Genomic DNA, 14,083 nt, shown 5'->3' on the forward strand with positions numbered 1-14,083 from the left:
CACTAGATATTGGGAAAGTCGGCGCCACAAAAGATAAGATTTTCAGATGTGATGGAGGAAACACAAGGATGAGGGGGAGAAAGAAGTCAGTAGGTGATCTCGGGTTTAAACATTGGGGAAGGCTTCCCTGGTGGCGCAGTCGTTAAGAATCCGCCTGCCTATGCAGGGGACACGGGTTCGAGCCCTGGTCCGGGAAGATCCCACATGCCGCAGAGCAACTAAGCCCGTGAGCCACAACTACTGAGCCTGCGCTCTAGAGCCCACGAGCCATAACTATTGAGCCCACGTGCCACAACTACTGAAGCCCGTGCGCCTAGAGCCCATGCTCCACAAGAGAAGCCACCGCAATGAGAAGCCCGTGCACCGCAACAAAGAGTAGCCCCCGCTCACCGCAACTAGAGAAAGCCTGCGCGCAGCAACGAAGACCCAACGCGCCAAAAATAAAGAAAATAAATTTATAAAGAAAAAACTGGGGAAAAGTCAAGTTGGAGCCTCACCTCACACTACAAGCCAAACTAATTCCAGAAGTGCCTTTATTAATTCTAGAGGGAAACAAAGACCTTCAGTTTAAAGCAGTGAAGGAAACCACAAAGGACAGATGGAGGTGTTTGCAGGATGGACTACTCTTGTCTCTTCTCAGACCAGGGGATCTCGAAGTGGGCAGGACCCTTTCCGGTTCTGGAAGGTATTCCTGTTTTCGTAATACGACTAAAATATCCTGTGTCTTTTCCACTCTTGCTGTCTCCTGAGTGTACGGTGGAATTTTTCAGAGGCTACGTGATGTGTGATCTTGCAAAAGATGAAGTACAGGGGCAGGTCTGAGGTCCCAGCTGTCTTCTGTTGATATTAAGCCAGACATTAAAGAAATTTGCAAAATGATGAAAGAATGCCACTCTTCTCACTGAATTTTTTTAGAAAATAGTTTTCTTTAAAATATGCTATTCGTGCCATCAGGTAATGAGTTTATTCTCAAAATAGTACTTTGAAACATTCTCCATTTTAATTTGTAACATGGTAAATATTGATAAGCAAAATCTACATTAGCAGAAGCTCTTTGGGGTCCTAAAGGATTTTTAATGGTGCAAAGGGATTCTGGGACCAAAAGGTCTGTGAACTGTTCTTGGTCCACCAGCGCTTCGGGGCCGGGGGTGGTCTGTGTGACGTGCCACACACGCCCAGCGCATCCATCCACGCCAGGCTCACAAACGTTTGTGGAGTACCTACTATGCGTCAGCCGTTGCTACCAGTGCAGTGGCACAGCCGTGAACACAGGGGACAAATATATGTGCCTGCCTGTGTTAAGAGCCTGGTGGGCACAGGGCCAAGTGAGGGAATGGATCAAGTACGTATCAAGTTAAAATTTCAGTAAAACACACAAAAAAGTAAAAAGGTGGAAACATGTGCAACGAGTATGACACATAGCAGGTTAATATCTTTAATATACAACGAGCTCATACAAATTTATCAGACCCCCAGTAGATAAGAGCAGAGCACACCGACAATCCACAAAAGAAATACAACTGCTTGACACGAAAAGATGTTCTACTTTGCTAGAAATCGAAAAACTGCAAACTAAAATACAATGTTACTTTTTTCATGATCAGATTAGCAAGTATTTGGCCAGATGAGAATACTCAGTACTGGCAAGATGGTAAAATGAGCACATTTATCTTTGCTGGTGGCAGTGTAAATGGATACAAACATTTCTGGAGACCATTTGTCAGTATGTAATCATGGCCTCACAAGTTTTCATATTCTTAAATTCAATAAATCCCACCTCTGAGAATCTACCTTAAGGAAATAACTTGACATTGGGGAAAACTTTATGCACAAAGATATGCATCAATTTCTAATGGTGAAAAATTAGTAAGAGCATTGGTGATCAACCATTGGCACTGCTTGACGGAGGGGTACACGGCCTTTCAACATAAAATTAGAAATAACACGGGGAAACGCCCGTGATGCAAATGAAAATACACGATATTGTATCATTACAGTAGGTAGTATCACAACTATGTTAAAACAAAAAGCAGAGAAACCATGGGGGGCGGGCGGCGGGGAGAGACTAGGAGAAACACCCAAATGTTAAAATTGTACTTCTTTCTACTACTTTATTTTCCAAAATTTCTATGATGTGTAGGTTGGCTTTGATAATGAAAACAACCAGGACATTGTTACTTGATTATGCAAAGGAGTTATTGATGTTGCAGTGAGGAGCCGGTGGTACCCCACCCACTTTACTGCGTCCGTGCTCTGCCAATGGCCACACCCGACGTTGGGACCCCGAGACCACCCCAGTCATCAGCTCTGTCCACACGTGGTGGGTGGTGGAATTATCCTAAACCCCAGCCCTCTCCCCGCACAGGCAAGCTTTTGCTGCCGGCCCAACTATCGGTGCTGTGTTGCCTTCTCCAGAGCCCCATCCGTGTCTTCATCTCTAAGCCCCTGACCTAAGGCTTTCCGAGCAGAGGGGATCTCAGGCTTACAGCTCTGGTTGCAAGATGGTAGGGACGGCTGCTAAGAACTCTCCCCTCTTCCCGCCCAAACTCCACCCCTGGTAGCTGGGCCCGGTGTGTGTGCTCGTTCACAGTCACGGGGCTGCTCCCTTAAGGTAACCTAAGTACCTGCCCAGCTCTCCCCACATCTGTTCCTCCTCCTAAAGGCCGAACCGCCAGGATCATGGTCCAGCAGGTAGTTCTGTCCCTCCTGACAACAGCAGCTCGTGCATCAGGAAAGTCTTACCTGCATCTTCATGGGGTACTTTTGGGCTCCGTGTCATGACTTCCTCATTATATACTCACCTGGGACCAGTGAGATGGGTCTTGGCTTTTTCCTAGAAGTCACTGAAATACTTCAGGACATTAAGTCAATCCCAAGGTCACACTATACAGTAGGCCAGAGGTCACCCCTTCTTCTAAATCTGATCTCGAACGATGCCGTTACGCAATGAAGCTTCCTTACCAGATGGGGTACCACGGAGACCAGAAGACAGACACAATATAGTCCAAATAATGTCAACACCATGAAAAACATAAAACTTTCCCTCACATGCACTGTTTAACACTACTAACTGCCTGTCCCTTTAATAAATCAACATCTGTTCTCTTAAATTTAGAGAAATTATAAACCCCAAATATGTACAAAGCAGCTCCCCTCCCCCGCTGCCTCCTCCAGCTTGATCCTCCCAGGCACTTGCTCTCGCTCTGGACTGCGTGGAGCTTGGGTCTCATCCCCTCTAGCTGGGGACTAGGGTGTCTTCCACTAGAGCCACCAGGGGCTCCCAACGTGGGGCTTCTTCCAAGTCCAACCCCAAGCCTCGCATCTACTCCGGTTTCCAAGTTTGAGGAAGCGATCAAGGTCGCAGACGTCCAACAGCACCAGTCCCCAGCCCGTAACCGTGAGCACCGACAGGCAAAACCCAGCCAAATCACCAACCCCGACGAAGCTGCAGCAGCAGCCCAGGCTGGGCACGACGACCCATAGGCAGAGGGCCGGTCACGGGAGCAGGCAGGCAGCATGGCCAGCCTTGCCTGGTGGCTCTGGCCTGCTTATGTGCAGCAGCTGAAATGCAGCACGAATGCAGACACAGTAGGACTTCTAACGCCACCTGGGCACAGCCAGGGGTTGGCGAGCAGTTCCTGCCCTGTTCCCGTGCTGGGTCTCCTACCCTGGCTGGGCTGGGCCACGTGGAAATCTTCAAGGTGTCAGTTACCCCTGCAGGCCTCCTTTTCCTCGGGTGTCATTGTACCCCTTCAGCTGTGGGCACCTCCACCTGGCAGGCAGGCAGAAGAGAATAGAGCAGGAAGTGCAAGTGATCTGCACACCCCCCCACCGGAGGGCCCGCCCCCCAGAAGAGTGGCCCACCGTGTGCCCTCCCCCGCTTCCCGCTTAATGAGCACCATGGTCCCGCCTGAACAGCCTTGGCTGGAATCCAGGGGGGCCTGAAGCCTGTGTTCAGGCAGTGGTTCAGCAGGGCAACTGGGCTAACAGAGTTTATGATGAGTGGGCAGCAGTGGTCCACGAACCCCAGCAACCACTCATCACCCTTGACCTTGTAGGCGGTGGTTGCTTCAGGAACGCACTTTCCCCTGCATCATCGAAACTCTTAGGAAGAGGGGATGGGCCCTAGGAGCCAACCTCTGGGGGTCCCAAGACGTAGGCCTGCAGGGGTGCACAGAGGCTGTCCTCCTGCAGTCAGGCCAGGACCAGCAGAACAGGGGCAGATGAACCCAGGGTAAGACAGCCCATCTCCCACCGCCCGGGTGGTCATGGAAATGCGGTCCATTTGGCATTGAAATATGGCGGGAGCACCACAGTCCAAAGGGCTTGGCCAAGACTCATTTAGAAAGTGATTCTGGGCGTCCCCCGTGAGGAAGCACAAGGCCACCCACCACGAAGAGGCACAGGTTTGTCCCTCAGAATCAGAACACGGGCACCAGCTCTGCACCGTCACCGCATTAGGACCGAGGCAGTCCGCAGCTCTTTTCCTTTGCAAATGCCAGCAAGGCCTTGGCCAGGGCTGCAGAGGCAGACACCCTCTCTCTTTAAGGGTTCAGTGATGCGTCCCAGAGGAATTGGGTCTCCAGCCCTGAGTCCATGCTTTCTGGGACAAAGGCTGGACATCTGATGGACAGCCCAGGCCTGGGGAGGACACACTACACAGAGGCTTTGGAGACCTAGAGACCGTGTGTGTGACTGAAGGGGCTGAGGTGAAGGCCACATGTCCCCTGCAAGGAGAAGAGAACAGGTCTCAAGCTAGACAAGCGCACCACCAAGTGCCAGGGGGCAAAGAGGAGGGGGGACTGCTGATTCCCACAGGGGGTCCAGGGCAGCAAAGTGAGACTCTAGATCCCACCCTCAGCCTGTCGGGGGTCTCGGGCAGGGATGGACATGTATGTGCTGCCTGTGGAGGCTTGATGGAAATGCCGAGTGATCCCAAGTCACAACGACCTTCCTAGCAGGCGAGTTCCGGATTCCCCCCAATCTGGCGCTATCAGAACACTGGCAGCTACAGCCAGGCATTGATGGGGGTGCAGCCTCCGGGGGCTCCCCGCTAAGGCCGCATTATCAGTCTTTCCCAGTGGCAGCAATGGGGCACAATGACTGCATACTCATGTGCAGAGTGAAGCTGGCCCCCCGGAAACGCTGGAACCACACTCCCAGCTGCGATCCTTGGCCACTGACAGCAGAGACGAGGCCCCTGCCTGCTACACTGGGCCCTGGCAGGGCTGGCAATCACCTATGGGCAGGATGCCAGGCTCTCCTATCCAGGTACCCCCATCAAACCACCCGCCTGGCCAAAAGGGCTTCTTTCTGTCATCAGCAAGCTCACTACTGAGAACAGGGCAACCAGGTGCGGAGCTGCCGTGGGGCCTGCAGAGCGTGGAAGAGGAGCGTCTGTGAACCTGGTCAGGCTGGGAAAGGTCAGCCCAAATGGTCCAAAGTGTGTTGCGGGGTCAGCGTGACCCAGCAGCAGAGCTGTGGTCACTAGAAGAGCTGGAATTGCAAGCGAGAGAAGGGAAACATGCAGTGGAGGTCCCAAGCTAGCACGTAATACCAGGAAGCAAGGTGGGTCACAGGGCGCCCAGGAGCAATGACAGATGTCCTTATGGAACAAGAGAGGCAGGAAGGGACGTCTTCAAACAAGGGCGATGCTGTGGTACGGACATTTCTTCTACGCAGCAAAGGGCGTATGCTACCTGGGTAGCGGCAGACGCACCGGGGTGGTGGCCGATTCCTAAAGGTTCCGAGCTCTGGTGGGCAGGGCCGGGGCTGGACTGGTCCCGTTGGAGGCTGGGTGCACAGGGCAGGGCACCGTGCCCGTGGCGGCCAGCTGGCGGCAGAGTGACTGCCGTTCCCGCACGGCTCGATTCGAGGCTGAAGTCTTTCTGATCTGGGCGCGCCGGGCGTGCCGCAGCGGAGACTTGTAGGTTCTCCGCAACTCGGCCAGGAATCCCTGATAGTTGTTTCGCAAGGGGCTGTCGGGTTGCATGTGGGGGATCGCCCACTTCTCCGCCTCCCCGGTCAGCCGGGACACGAGGAACGCCACTCGCTCGGCCTCTCCGGGGAAGCGCGAGGCCTGGAAGATCATAAATCTGTCCATCTGCATCAAGAACCCCGCCAGCTGGCCAGGGTCTCCGGAAAAGGGCTCGGGCAGAGAGGTTGGAGGCGTTGTCATCGGCCGGGTCCCATTGGAGGTAATGGCCGAGATGGGTGGGGTGATCTGCAGCGCCCCGGGAATCCGAGCCCGGGTGCGTAACAAGGTCAGCTCCGCCATCACGCTCTCCAGCATGTTGGTGAGGTTGGCCTTCTCTGCCCGCAGGGTCGAGGCCTCCCGCCTCAGCGCGGAGTTAGTGAGGCGCAGGGAGGTCAGGGTGTCGATGACGTCATCCATTTGGGCATTGGTAGAAGCTGCAGAGGCTGGGGTTTCAGCTTTTGCGGTCTGGGGTTGAACCATGTTGGCCAAAGGTCGGCCAAAGGCTGAGACTGATGAAGCGGGAGAAGGGGGTTTGGGTATCCCAGAACCTGAGCACCTGTGATGCTAAACTTGGGTAGACCCAGAGAGAAATCAAGGAAAGGGTAGGGTTCAAGACCCAGCGTGGCTGAGAAGCCCAAACAAGAAGGCAGGGCAGACGGACCGAGAGATGAGCACAGCCAGACCAGGCAGGGGGTGCAGACACTTGGGGATCCCCAGCTCCGGATGCGGCTCCTTGATCGCCGCCCTCAGAAGGCCATGGCGGGCTGCACAGGAGGGTGGACTTGTTCTGGGCCCTGAAGGATGAAAACATGGTTTAAAAAAGGTTTCGACTGCGGAAACGGGGGTTAGAAGTAAGGGACGCGGCGTGGGAGGAGCAAAGAGCGGGCGGCGAGGCGGGCGCCCCCGCCGAGGCCCCCTCCCTACGCTGGGCCCGGCGCCCACCTGGGGCAGAACAAAGGGCCGATGCACCCGCGGCGGCGCCGGGGCCTGGGGCGGGCGGCGGGCGCGTACCTGGGTCTCCGCGGCTTCCTCCGCGGCTCCGTCTGCCGCGCCGGCCGCGACCAAGATGGCCCGATCGGGGAATGCGGGCAGGCAGATGAGTCACGGCGGCGGCGGCGGCCCGCCGGAACTGCTTCCCGGTCAGGTCAGGCCGGGGCGGCGGCGGCAGGAGGCAGGCGCGGGCAGCCTCTGGCGGGAGCACAAGCCGAGCTGGGACCGGGGCCGGGGTCACGGCGGAGGGCGGGTGGCTGAGCGGCCGGGGTGCGGGCGGGGCCTGAGCGGCGGCGGTGGCGGCTCCAGGCTCGCCTCGCGCGGGCCCCGCTGGTTGCCATGGAGACCACCAGCTCGCGCGCGGCCGAGGCCCCGCCCCGGAAATGGCGCGCGCAGCCCCGCCTCCCGGGCAACTGCTCTGTGCCTGTCCTCAGCAGCCAATCAGTGATGACTGATTTTATTATTATGATACGTGTTTTCCTTTCTTTTAAATTCTTTCTAAGACTGATAGTAAAGCTCTTTTTGTATAGGTTGTAATTTTTTTAACGAAGTTTGCTTTACATACTGTAACTTCAATACAAGTTCAATGTAGTGTATATTCACTGTAGAAAATTTTGATATCCGAGAAGTCTTTTTTGCAAAAGTTTATATTCAGAGTCCATCCACCTGCGAGAAAAAAGTGATATTTCTCTAGTTCCATCCAGTCACTTTTCTATGATATATTCTATTACAAAATATTAATTATTGGGAATTCCCTGGCGGTCCAGTGGTTAGGACTCATGCTTTCACTGCAGGAGGCACGGGTTGGATCCCTGGTGGGCGAATTAAGATTCCACAAGCTGCGTGGCACGGCCATAAATAAATATTAATTACTGTACCTTATGACATGTTTTGCGACCTTAATAGCACACTGAATTTGAGCATTTTCCATTAAAGCTATTTCAAAAGCATAGTTTTCAATTACTGCCTATGTTCCAATGAAATCGTGTACCCAGTTTATTTAATATGCCCCTTTTGATAGAGCTCCATCTTATTTTACATGTGGAAGTTTTATAAACCTCACTTGTGTATAAATCCCAGCCCCTTCCTCTGCCAGCTTTGCCAGGGTAATTTCCCAGGAGTGAAATTCCTGGGCCAAAGTGTATGAGTTTTTGACTCAGAATCTGGTTGCCTTTCCCACTTAACCTTGCTGAGCTACTTCTAAATGGTCAATTCCAGGATGGAGCATGGATGGAGAGAAAAGACGCCCACCGTGCCAGTCTTTCGAGGACACCGTCTTCAAGGAGGCCGAACTACTGGCAGCCACTTGCACCCCTCTGGCAGGCCTGGGCAGAGTTGGCTGCACTCATGCCTTTACAGTTTTTGCTTCTATAAAATGGGAATTGGAACATGAGGGTGTCAGTACTTGGAAAAGATAGTCTAGCTGTGCCCACAACTGTGTGTACCCCAGTGTGACAAAAAGTGCACCTTTTGTGACCAGCTGAAAATGTCCAGTACATAAAGCAAGAGGGGAAAGAAAGGAGACAATGTTTCCTTAAACTGCTTCTGTGGGTTCTCCCACCTCACGAGGGGGCAGGAGCTGCATTCATCTTGACTGAGGTCGGTGATTTCAAATGCAGAAATTGTCCTGTACCCCTCTACCCCTCCCACTTTTTCCAAACACACAGAGAAATCCACTCCTGTGAGTCACCCCACCGGTTTTTCTGCCCTCAGTGCCTGGATTGCACCTCCGCAGGTTACCGGATGCTGTGTATATGAGTGAAGTGTCTGCTGCATTTCCAAGTGTGGTTGACACCATACATCTTAAATTCTCAGATGCATTTAATATAAGGTGTGCCTTGATTTGAGAAATGATGAAACATAAACTTGAAGAAATATATAATTTATTTGTATTTCACCTATTTCAAATAGGATATAAAGTGACCTTGCATAAAATAGAGCTAAATAAAGATGAAAATAAATATTAAAATAAGAAAAACAGAGTATTTGGCTTCAGATCCAGATAATGCTATGATGCAGGCTGTGAGGTGCTGCTCTCTGCCGCAAACACACAACAGTAAACTATACAATAAAGTGTTGAGAGGATCTGGCTGGGCTCAGAAGCAATATAAACTCCACTGTGGTCCAGAAACACAAACTGCTAAGTATGGACAAAGCCATGGGCTTGCTGGACTCTGGATCCCAAGGCATAATGAGGAGACAAGGCTGGAAACAGAGCCAGGATTCCTATTTGAAATGAGGGGAGAGAGTGCTCACCCCTATGTCAAAGAGGAGTCTGAAAAATCTCTTCAACCATTTCATGGGGCAACACCTTCTGTGAAGGTGAGGCCCTAGGACAAGGGAGAACATCCAATATCATTAATCTCATGCCCCCTGGTTGACAAGTAGACCCCAGAGGGCCAGTAATTGTGAACCACCAATATAAAACATGTTTCTGTACTGCAGGCCAGGCATCATTGGAGTGACCCCAAACTGCTAGACCAGGGGGAGAAGGGGCCCCAAGATGGAGGGGGGTTGAGTACACAAAGAGGGAAAGAAAGTGAAAGATACCCTTTTACCCAAAATTGAGCCTAAAAATCAAAACTCTGGAGCCCATGAAGACATCTAATGCTAAGAATAATGGCCACCAGAACCAATAATCATAATATGAATTAACTCCAGGTGAAATTAAAATAATAGAACAGTCTGAAAAAAAAAAACTTTAAGTAAGCATATTTAGGATGCTCAATGAGACTAATGAAGGAATAACATTTGTGAAAAGAACAGACAATGGGGATGGGGGAAGCAGAAATGTAACAAGATAAGGTGGCTATGAAAAAGTACCTTCTAAAAAGAAATATAGTCAATTTCCATTTCTGGGAAGATGGAGTAGTTTCATGCTTCCCTATTCTTTCAGCAAAGCACAACTGAAAACAACTAAAAAAAAAAAAGACTCAAAAAGGTGGAGAAAAAAAGGCAGACTGGCTAGGTTGCTCAGGATCCAAGGAATGACACAGTGGTGGGTTCCTTGGGTATTCTTTTGTATCATATAGCTCAGATTTACAGCCAAAGAAGCTGACAACCTGAAAGAGGCATACAAAAAAAAAGCTCCTCCAAAAGCCTGCCCTCTCAAGCCAAAGAATGAGGAAAGAGATAGCCTATGAAGATGGAATATTTAGACAATAACCACTCTACTCCAGCCAAATGCTGCAGAAAAATCAGTGGCCCCATCACCACTCATGCCAGCAAAGGCTAAGTAGGGAGCCTAGACTTCCACCCTTGCCAAGCTAAAATGAGGTTCCCCACCCCACCCCCTGCCAGGGATGGTATCAGAGAAATCAAAAAATTTCCCCAAATTTGATGACATACATTAATCTGCACATCCAAGAAGCTCAACAAACTCTGAGTAGGATACACTTAAACACCTAGACAGATCATCATCACACTCTTGAAAGTCAAAGACAAAGAGAAAATTTCAAAAGCAGCAAGAGAGAAGAAAGTGATCTATATAAGGTGTCATCAATAAAATTAACAGCTTGTTTCTCGTCAGAAACCATGGGAGCCAGAAGGCAATGAGAAGATAGATTTAAAGTGCTGAAAGAAAAAAAAAAAAGTGCTGAAAGAAAAAGACTAGCAATGAAGAATTCTTTACCCAGCAAAACTCTCTTTCAAAAATGTAGGGAAAATTAAGACATTTCCAGGTAAATAAAACTGGAGAGAATTCATCACTAGCAGGCTGACCCTACAAAAAATAATAAAGAGAGGTCCTTCAGACTAAAATGAAAGGACATTAGGCAGTAACTGGAATTCATGTGAAAGATAAAGAGCCCCAGTAAAGGTACCAACATAGGTAAATAAAAAAGACAGTATAAGTGTATTTTTGTTTGTAACTCTATTTTCTCCTGTATTATTTAAAAGACAACTGTGTAAAGCAACAATTACAAATCTATACTAATGAGCATACAATATATTTAAAATGTAGGGGCTTCCCTGGTGGCACAGTGGCTAAGAATCCACCTGCCAATGCAGGGGACACGGGTTTGAGCCCTGGTCCGGGAAGATACCACATGCTGAGGAGCAACTAAGCCCGTGCACCACAACTACTGAGCCCGCGTGCCACAACTACTGAAGCTCACGTGCCTAGAGCCTGTGCTCCACAACAAGAGAAGCCACCATAATGAGAAGCCCACGTGCTGCACTGAAGAGTAGACCCCACTCGCTGCAACTAGAGAAAGCCCACACGCAGCAATGAAGACCCAACACAGCCAAAAATAAATAAAATAAAATAAATAAGTAAATTTATTTTTAAAAATGTAATTTGCCTGACAATAATAGCACAAAGGGGGTAAGGAGGAGATGGAGCTATTTAGAAGTAAAGTTTTCTAAACGGTTGAAATTAAGTTGGTATTAATCCAAACTAGATTTTTATAAGTAAGGATGTTAATTGTAATTCTCAGGGCAACCCTTAAGAATATAATTCAAAAAATATGTGAAAGAAATGACAAGGGAATTAAAATAGTACAGTAGCAAATATCTATTTTATATGAAAAAAGGGAGTAATGGAGGACTACAGGAACAAAAATAAATAGGACATATAGAAAACAAAAAACAAAATGGCAGATGTAAATCCTACATTATCAATAATACATTAAATGTAAATGGATTAAGCATTCCACTTGAAAGGTCGAGATTGGCAAAATGGATTTTTTAAATGACCCAAATTTGATGCTATCCACAAGAGGCACACTTTAGAGTCAAAGACACAAGTAATTTGAATAAAAGAATGAAAAATGATATACCATTCAAACTAACAAAAAGAGCACTGGACTGGCTACACTAATATCAGACAGAACAGACTTCAAGACAAAAATTGTTACTAGAGAAAAAGAAGGATATTTTGTAATGATAAAAGGATCTATTCATCAAGACAACAATTATGAACAGCTATGCACTTGACAACAGAGCCTTCAATTTCAATATTTATCTACAAATCTATAGTAATCAAGAATGTATGATCTGACATAATTGAATGGAATAGAATTGAAAGAACTAGAAATAAATCCTAACATTTAGTCAATTTATTTGAAAGAGGGTGCCAAAACAATTTAATGACCAAAGAATAGTCTTTTCTGAGACTGGATATCCATAGCAAAGAATGAAGTTAGACCTCCTACCTCACACCCTATACAAAAATTAACTCAAATGGATCAAAGACCTAAATGTAAGAGCTAAAACTATAAAACTCTTAGAGGAAAACCTAGGGATTTTCTTGGTGAGCTTAGATTGGACAACAGTTTCTTTGATATGACACCAAAGTACAAGTGACAAAAGAAAAAAATAGGTACATTGAATTTCACCAAAATTTAAAACTTTTTGTTTCAAAGGACACTGGCAAAAAAGTGAAAAGATAACCCACAGAATGGGAGAAAATATTTGCAAATCATATATCTGATAAGGGTCTAATACCCAAAATATATAAAGAACTCTTACAGCTCAATAATAAGAAAGACAAATAACCCAAGTTTTTTAAATCAGCAAAGTATTTGAATAGATGTTTCTCTAAAGAAGATACACAAAGGGCCCATAAGCACATGAAAATAAACATCATTAGCCTTTAGGAGAATCCTAATCACAACCATGATGAGATATCACTTCACATTCCGCAGTATTGCTATAATCTAAAGGACAGACAATAACAAATGTTGGTGAAGATGCAGGAAAACTGGGACTTTTATACATTGCTGGTGGGAATGTAAAATGGTGCAGCTACTATAAAACCGTTTAACAGTTTCTCAAAGAGCTAAACATAGAGTTTCTATATAACCCAGCAATTCCACTCCTAGGCATATGCCCAAGATAATTGAAAAAACGTGTCTACATGAACATTTGTACATGAATGTTCACAGAAGCATTACTCATAATAGAGAAGAAAGGAACCAACCTGCATGTTCATCAATTGATGAATGGATCAACAAAATGTGGTATCACAGTACAATGGAATATTAATCAGCCATAAAAAGGAGTGAAACACTCTTGTCCCTCAGCGCCACGGGGGATTGGTTACAGGACCCCCCATGGATACCAAAATCTGTGGGTGCTCAAGTCCCTTATATAAAATGGCATAGTATTTGCATATAACCTATACACATCCTCCTATATACTTTAAATCATCTCTAGATTCTTACAACACCTATTACAATGTAAATGTTATATAAATAGTGATAAATACAGTGTAAACACTATCTAAATAGTTGCCATGCACAGACAATTCAAGTTTTGTTTTTTGGAACTTTCTGAAATTTTTTCAAATATTTTCGATCCACGGTTGGTTGAATCCACAAATGCAGAACCCACGAACACAGAGGGCTGACTGTACTGGTGTGTGCTACCACATGGATGAACCTTGAAGGCACTATGCTAAGTGGAAGAAGTGAGACACAAGGGCTACATATTGTATGATTTTATTTATATGAAATGTCCTCAGTAGGCAAACCCATAGAGACAGAAAGCAGGATCCTGGTTTCCAGGTTCTGGGGAGAAGGAGGAAAGGGAGAGTGACTGCTAAAGGGGACGGGGTTTCTTTTCGGGGTGATGAAAATATTCCAGAGTTAGTGTTGATGGTTGAACAACATTGTGAATATACTAAAACCCACTAAATTGTATACTTTTTAAAAGGGAATTTTATAGTATGTGAATTATATCTTTAAAAAAAAATCAACTGCCATTCATGATCAAAAGTCACAGAAAAATGAGCACAGAGGGGAACTTCCTCAACTTGATAGGGAGTTTCTACAAAAACCCAATAGCTAACTTTATACTTAATGGTCAAGACTGAGTGCTTTTCCCCCAAGAATGGGAACAAGGCCAGGATGTTCTCTCTCACTATTTTCATTCAACATAGTGCTGGGAGTTCTAGCCAGAGCAATGAGGAAAGGATAAAAGGAAATAAAAGACATTCAGATTGGAAAGGAAGAAATAAAACTGTCCTTACTTGCAGTTGGCATGATTGTCTACAAAGAAAATCCCAAAGCATTTACCAAAAACAACAATAACAGCTTCCTAGAACAATAAGTGAATTCAGCAAGGTCACAAGATACAGGTGAATATACAGAAATCGATTTTATTTGTATATGCTAA

The 14,083-nt window shown here is 47.3% G+C and overlaps 1 protein-coding gene across 1 annotated transcript; it reads right to left on the minus strand.

Annotated features, from left to right (window-relative positions):
• Positions 1 to 1,419: 1,419 nt before the first annotated feature.
• On the minus strand, positions 1,420 to 7,289 carry RTL6 (retrotransposon Gag like 6). The gene is made up of 2 exons (XM_059937130.1): positions 6,989 to 7,289; positions 1,420 to 6,771 (listed from the first exon to the last, which is right to left on the minus strand). Exon 2 carries the CDS (start codon positions 6,455 to 6,457, stop codon positions 5,738 to 5,740), a length of 720 nt encoding a protein of 239 aa, XP_059793113.1. The 5' UTR covers positions 6,458 to 6,771; positions 6,989 to 7,289; the 3' UTR covers positions 1,420 to 5,737.
• Between the last annotated feature and the right edge of the window lie 6,794 nt (positions 7,290 to 14,083).

This window comes from Balaenoptera ricei, chromosome 10, assembly GCF_028023285.1.
Source record: "Balaenoptera ricei isolate mBalRic1 chromosome 10, mBalRic1.hap2, whole genome shotgun sequence".
NCBI classification, from domain to species: domain Eukaryota; kingdom Metazoa; phylum Chordata; class Mammalia; order Artiodactyla; family Balaenopteridae; genus Balaenoptera; species Balaenoptera ricei.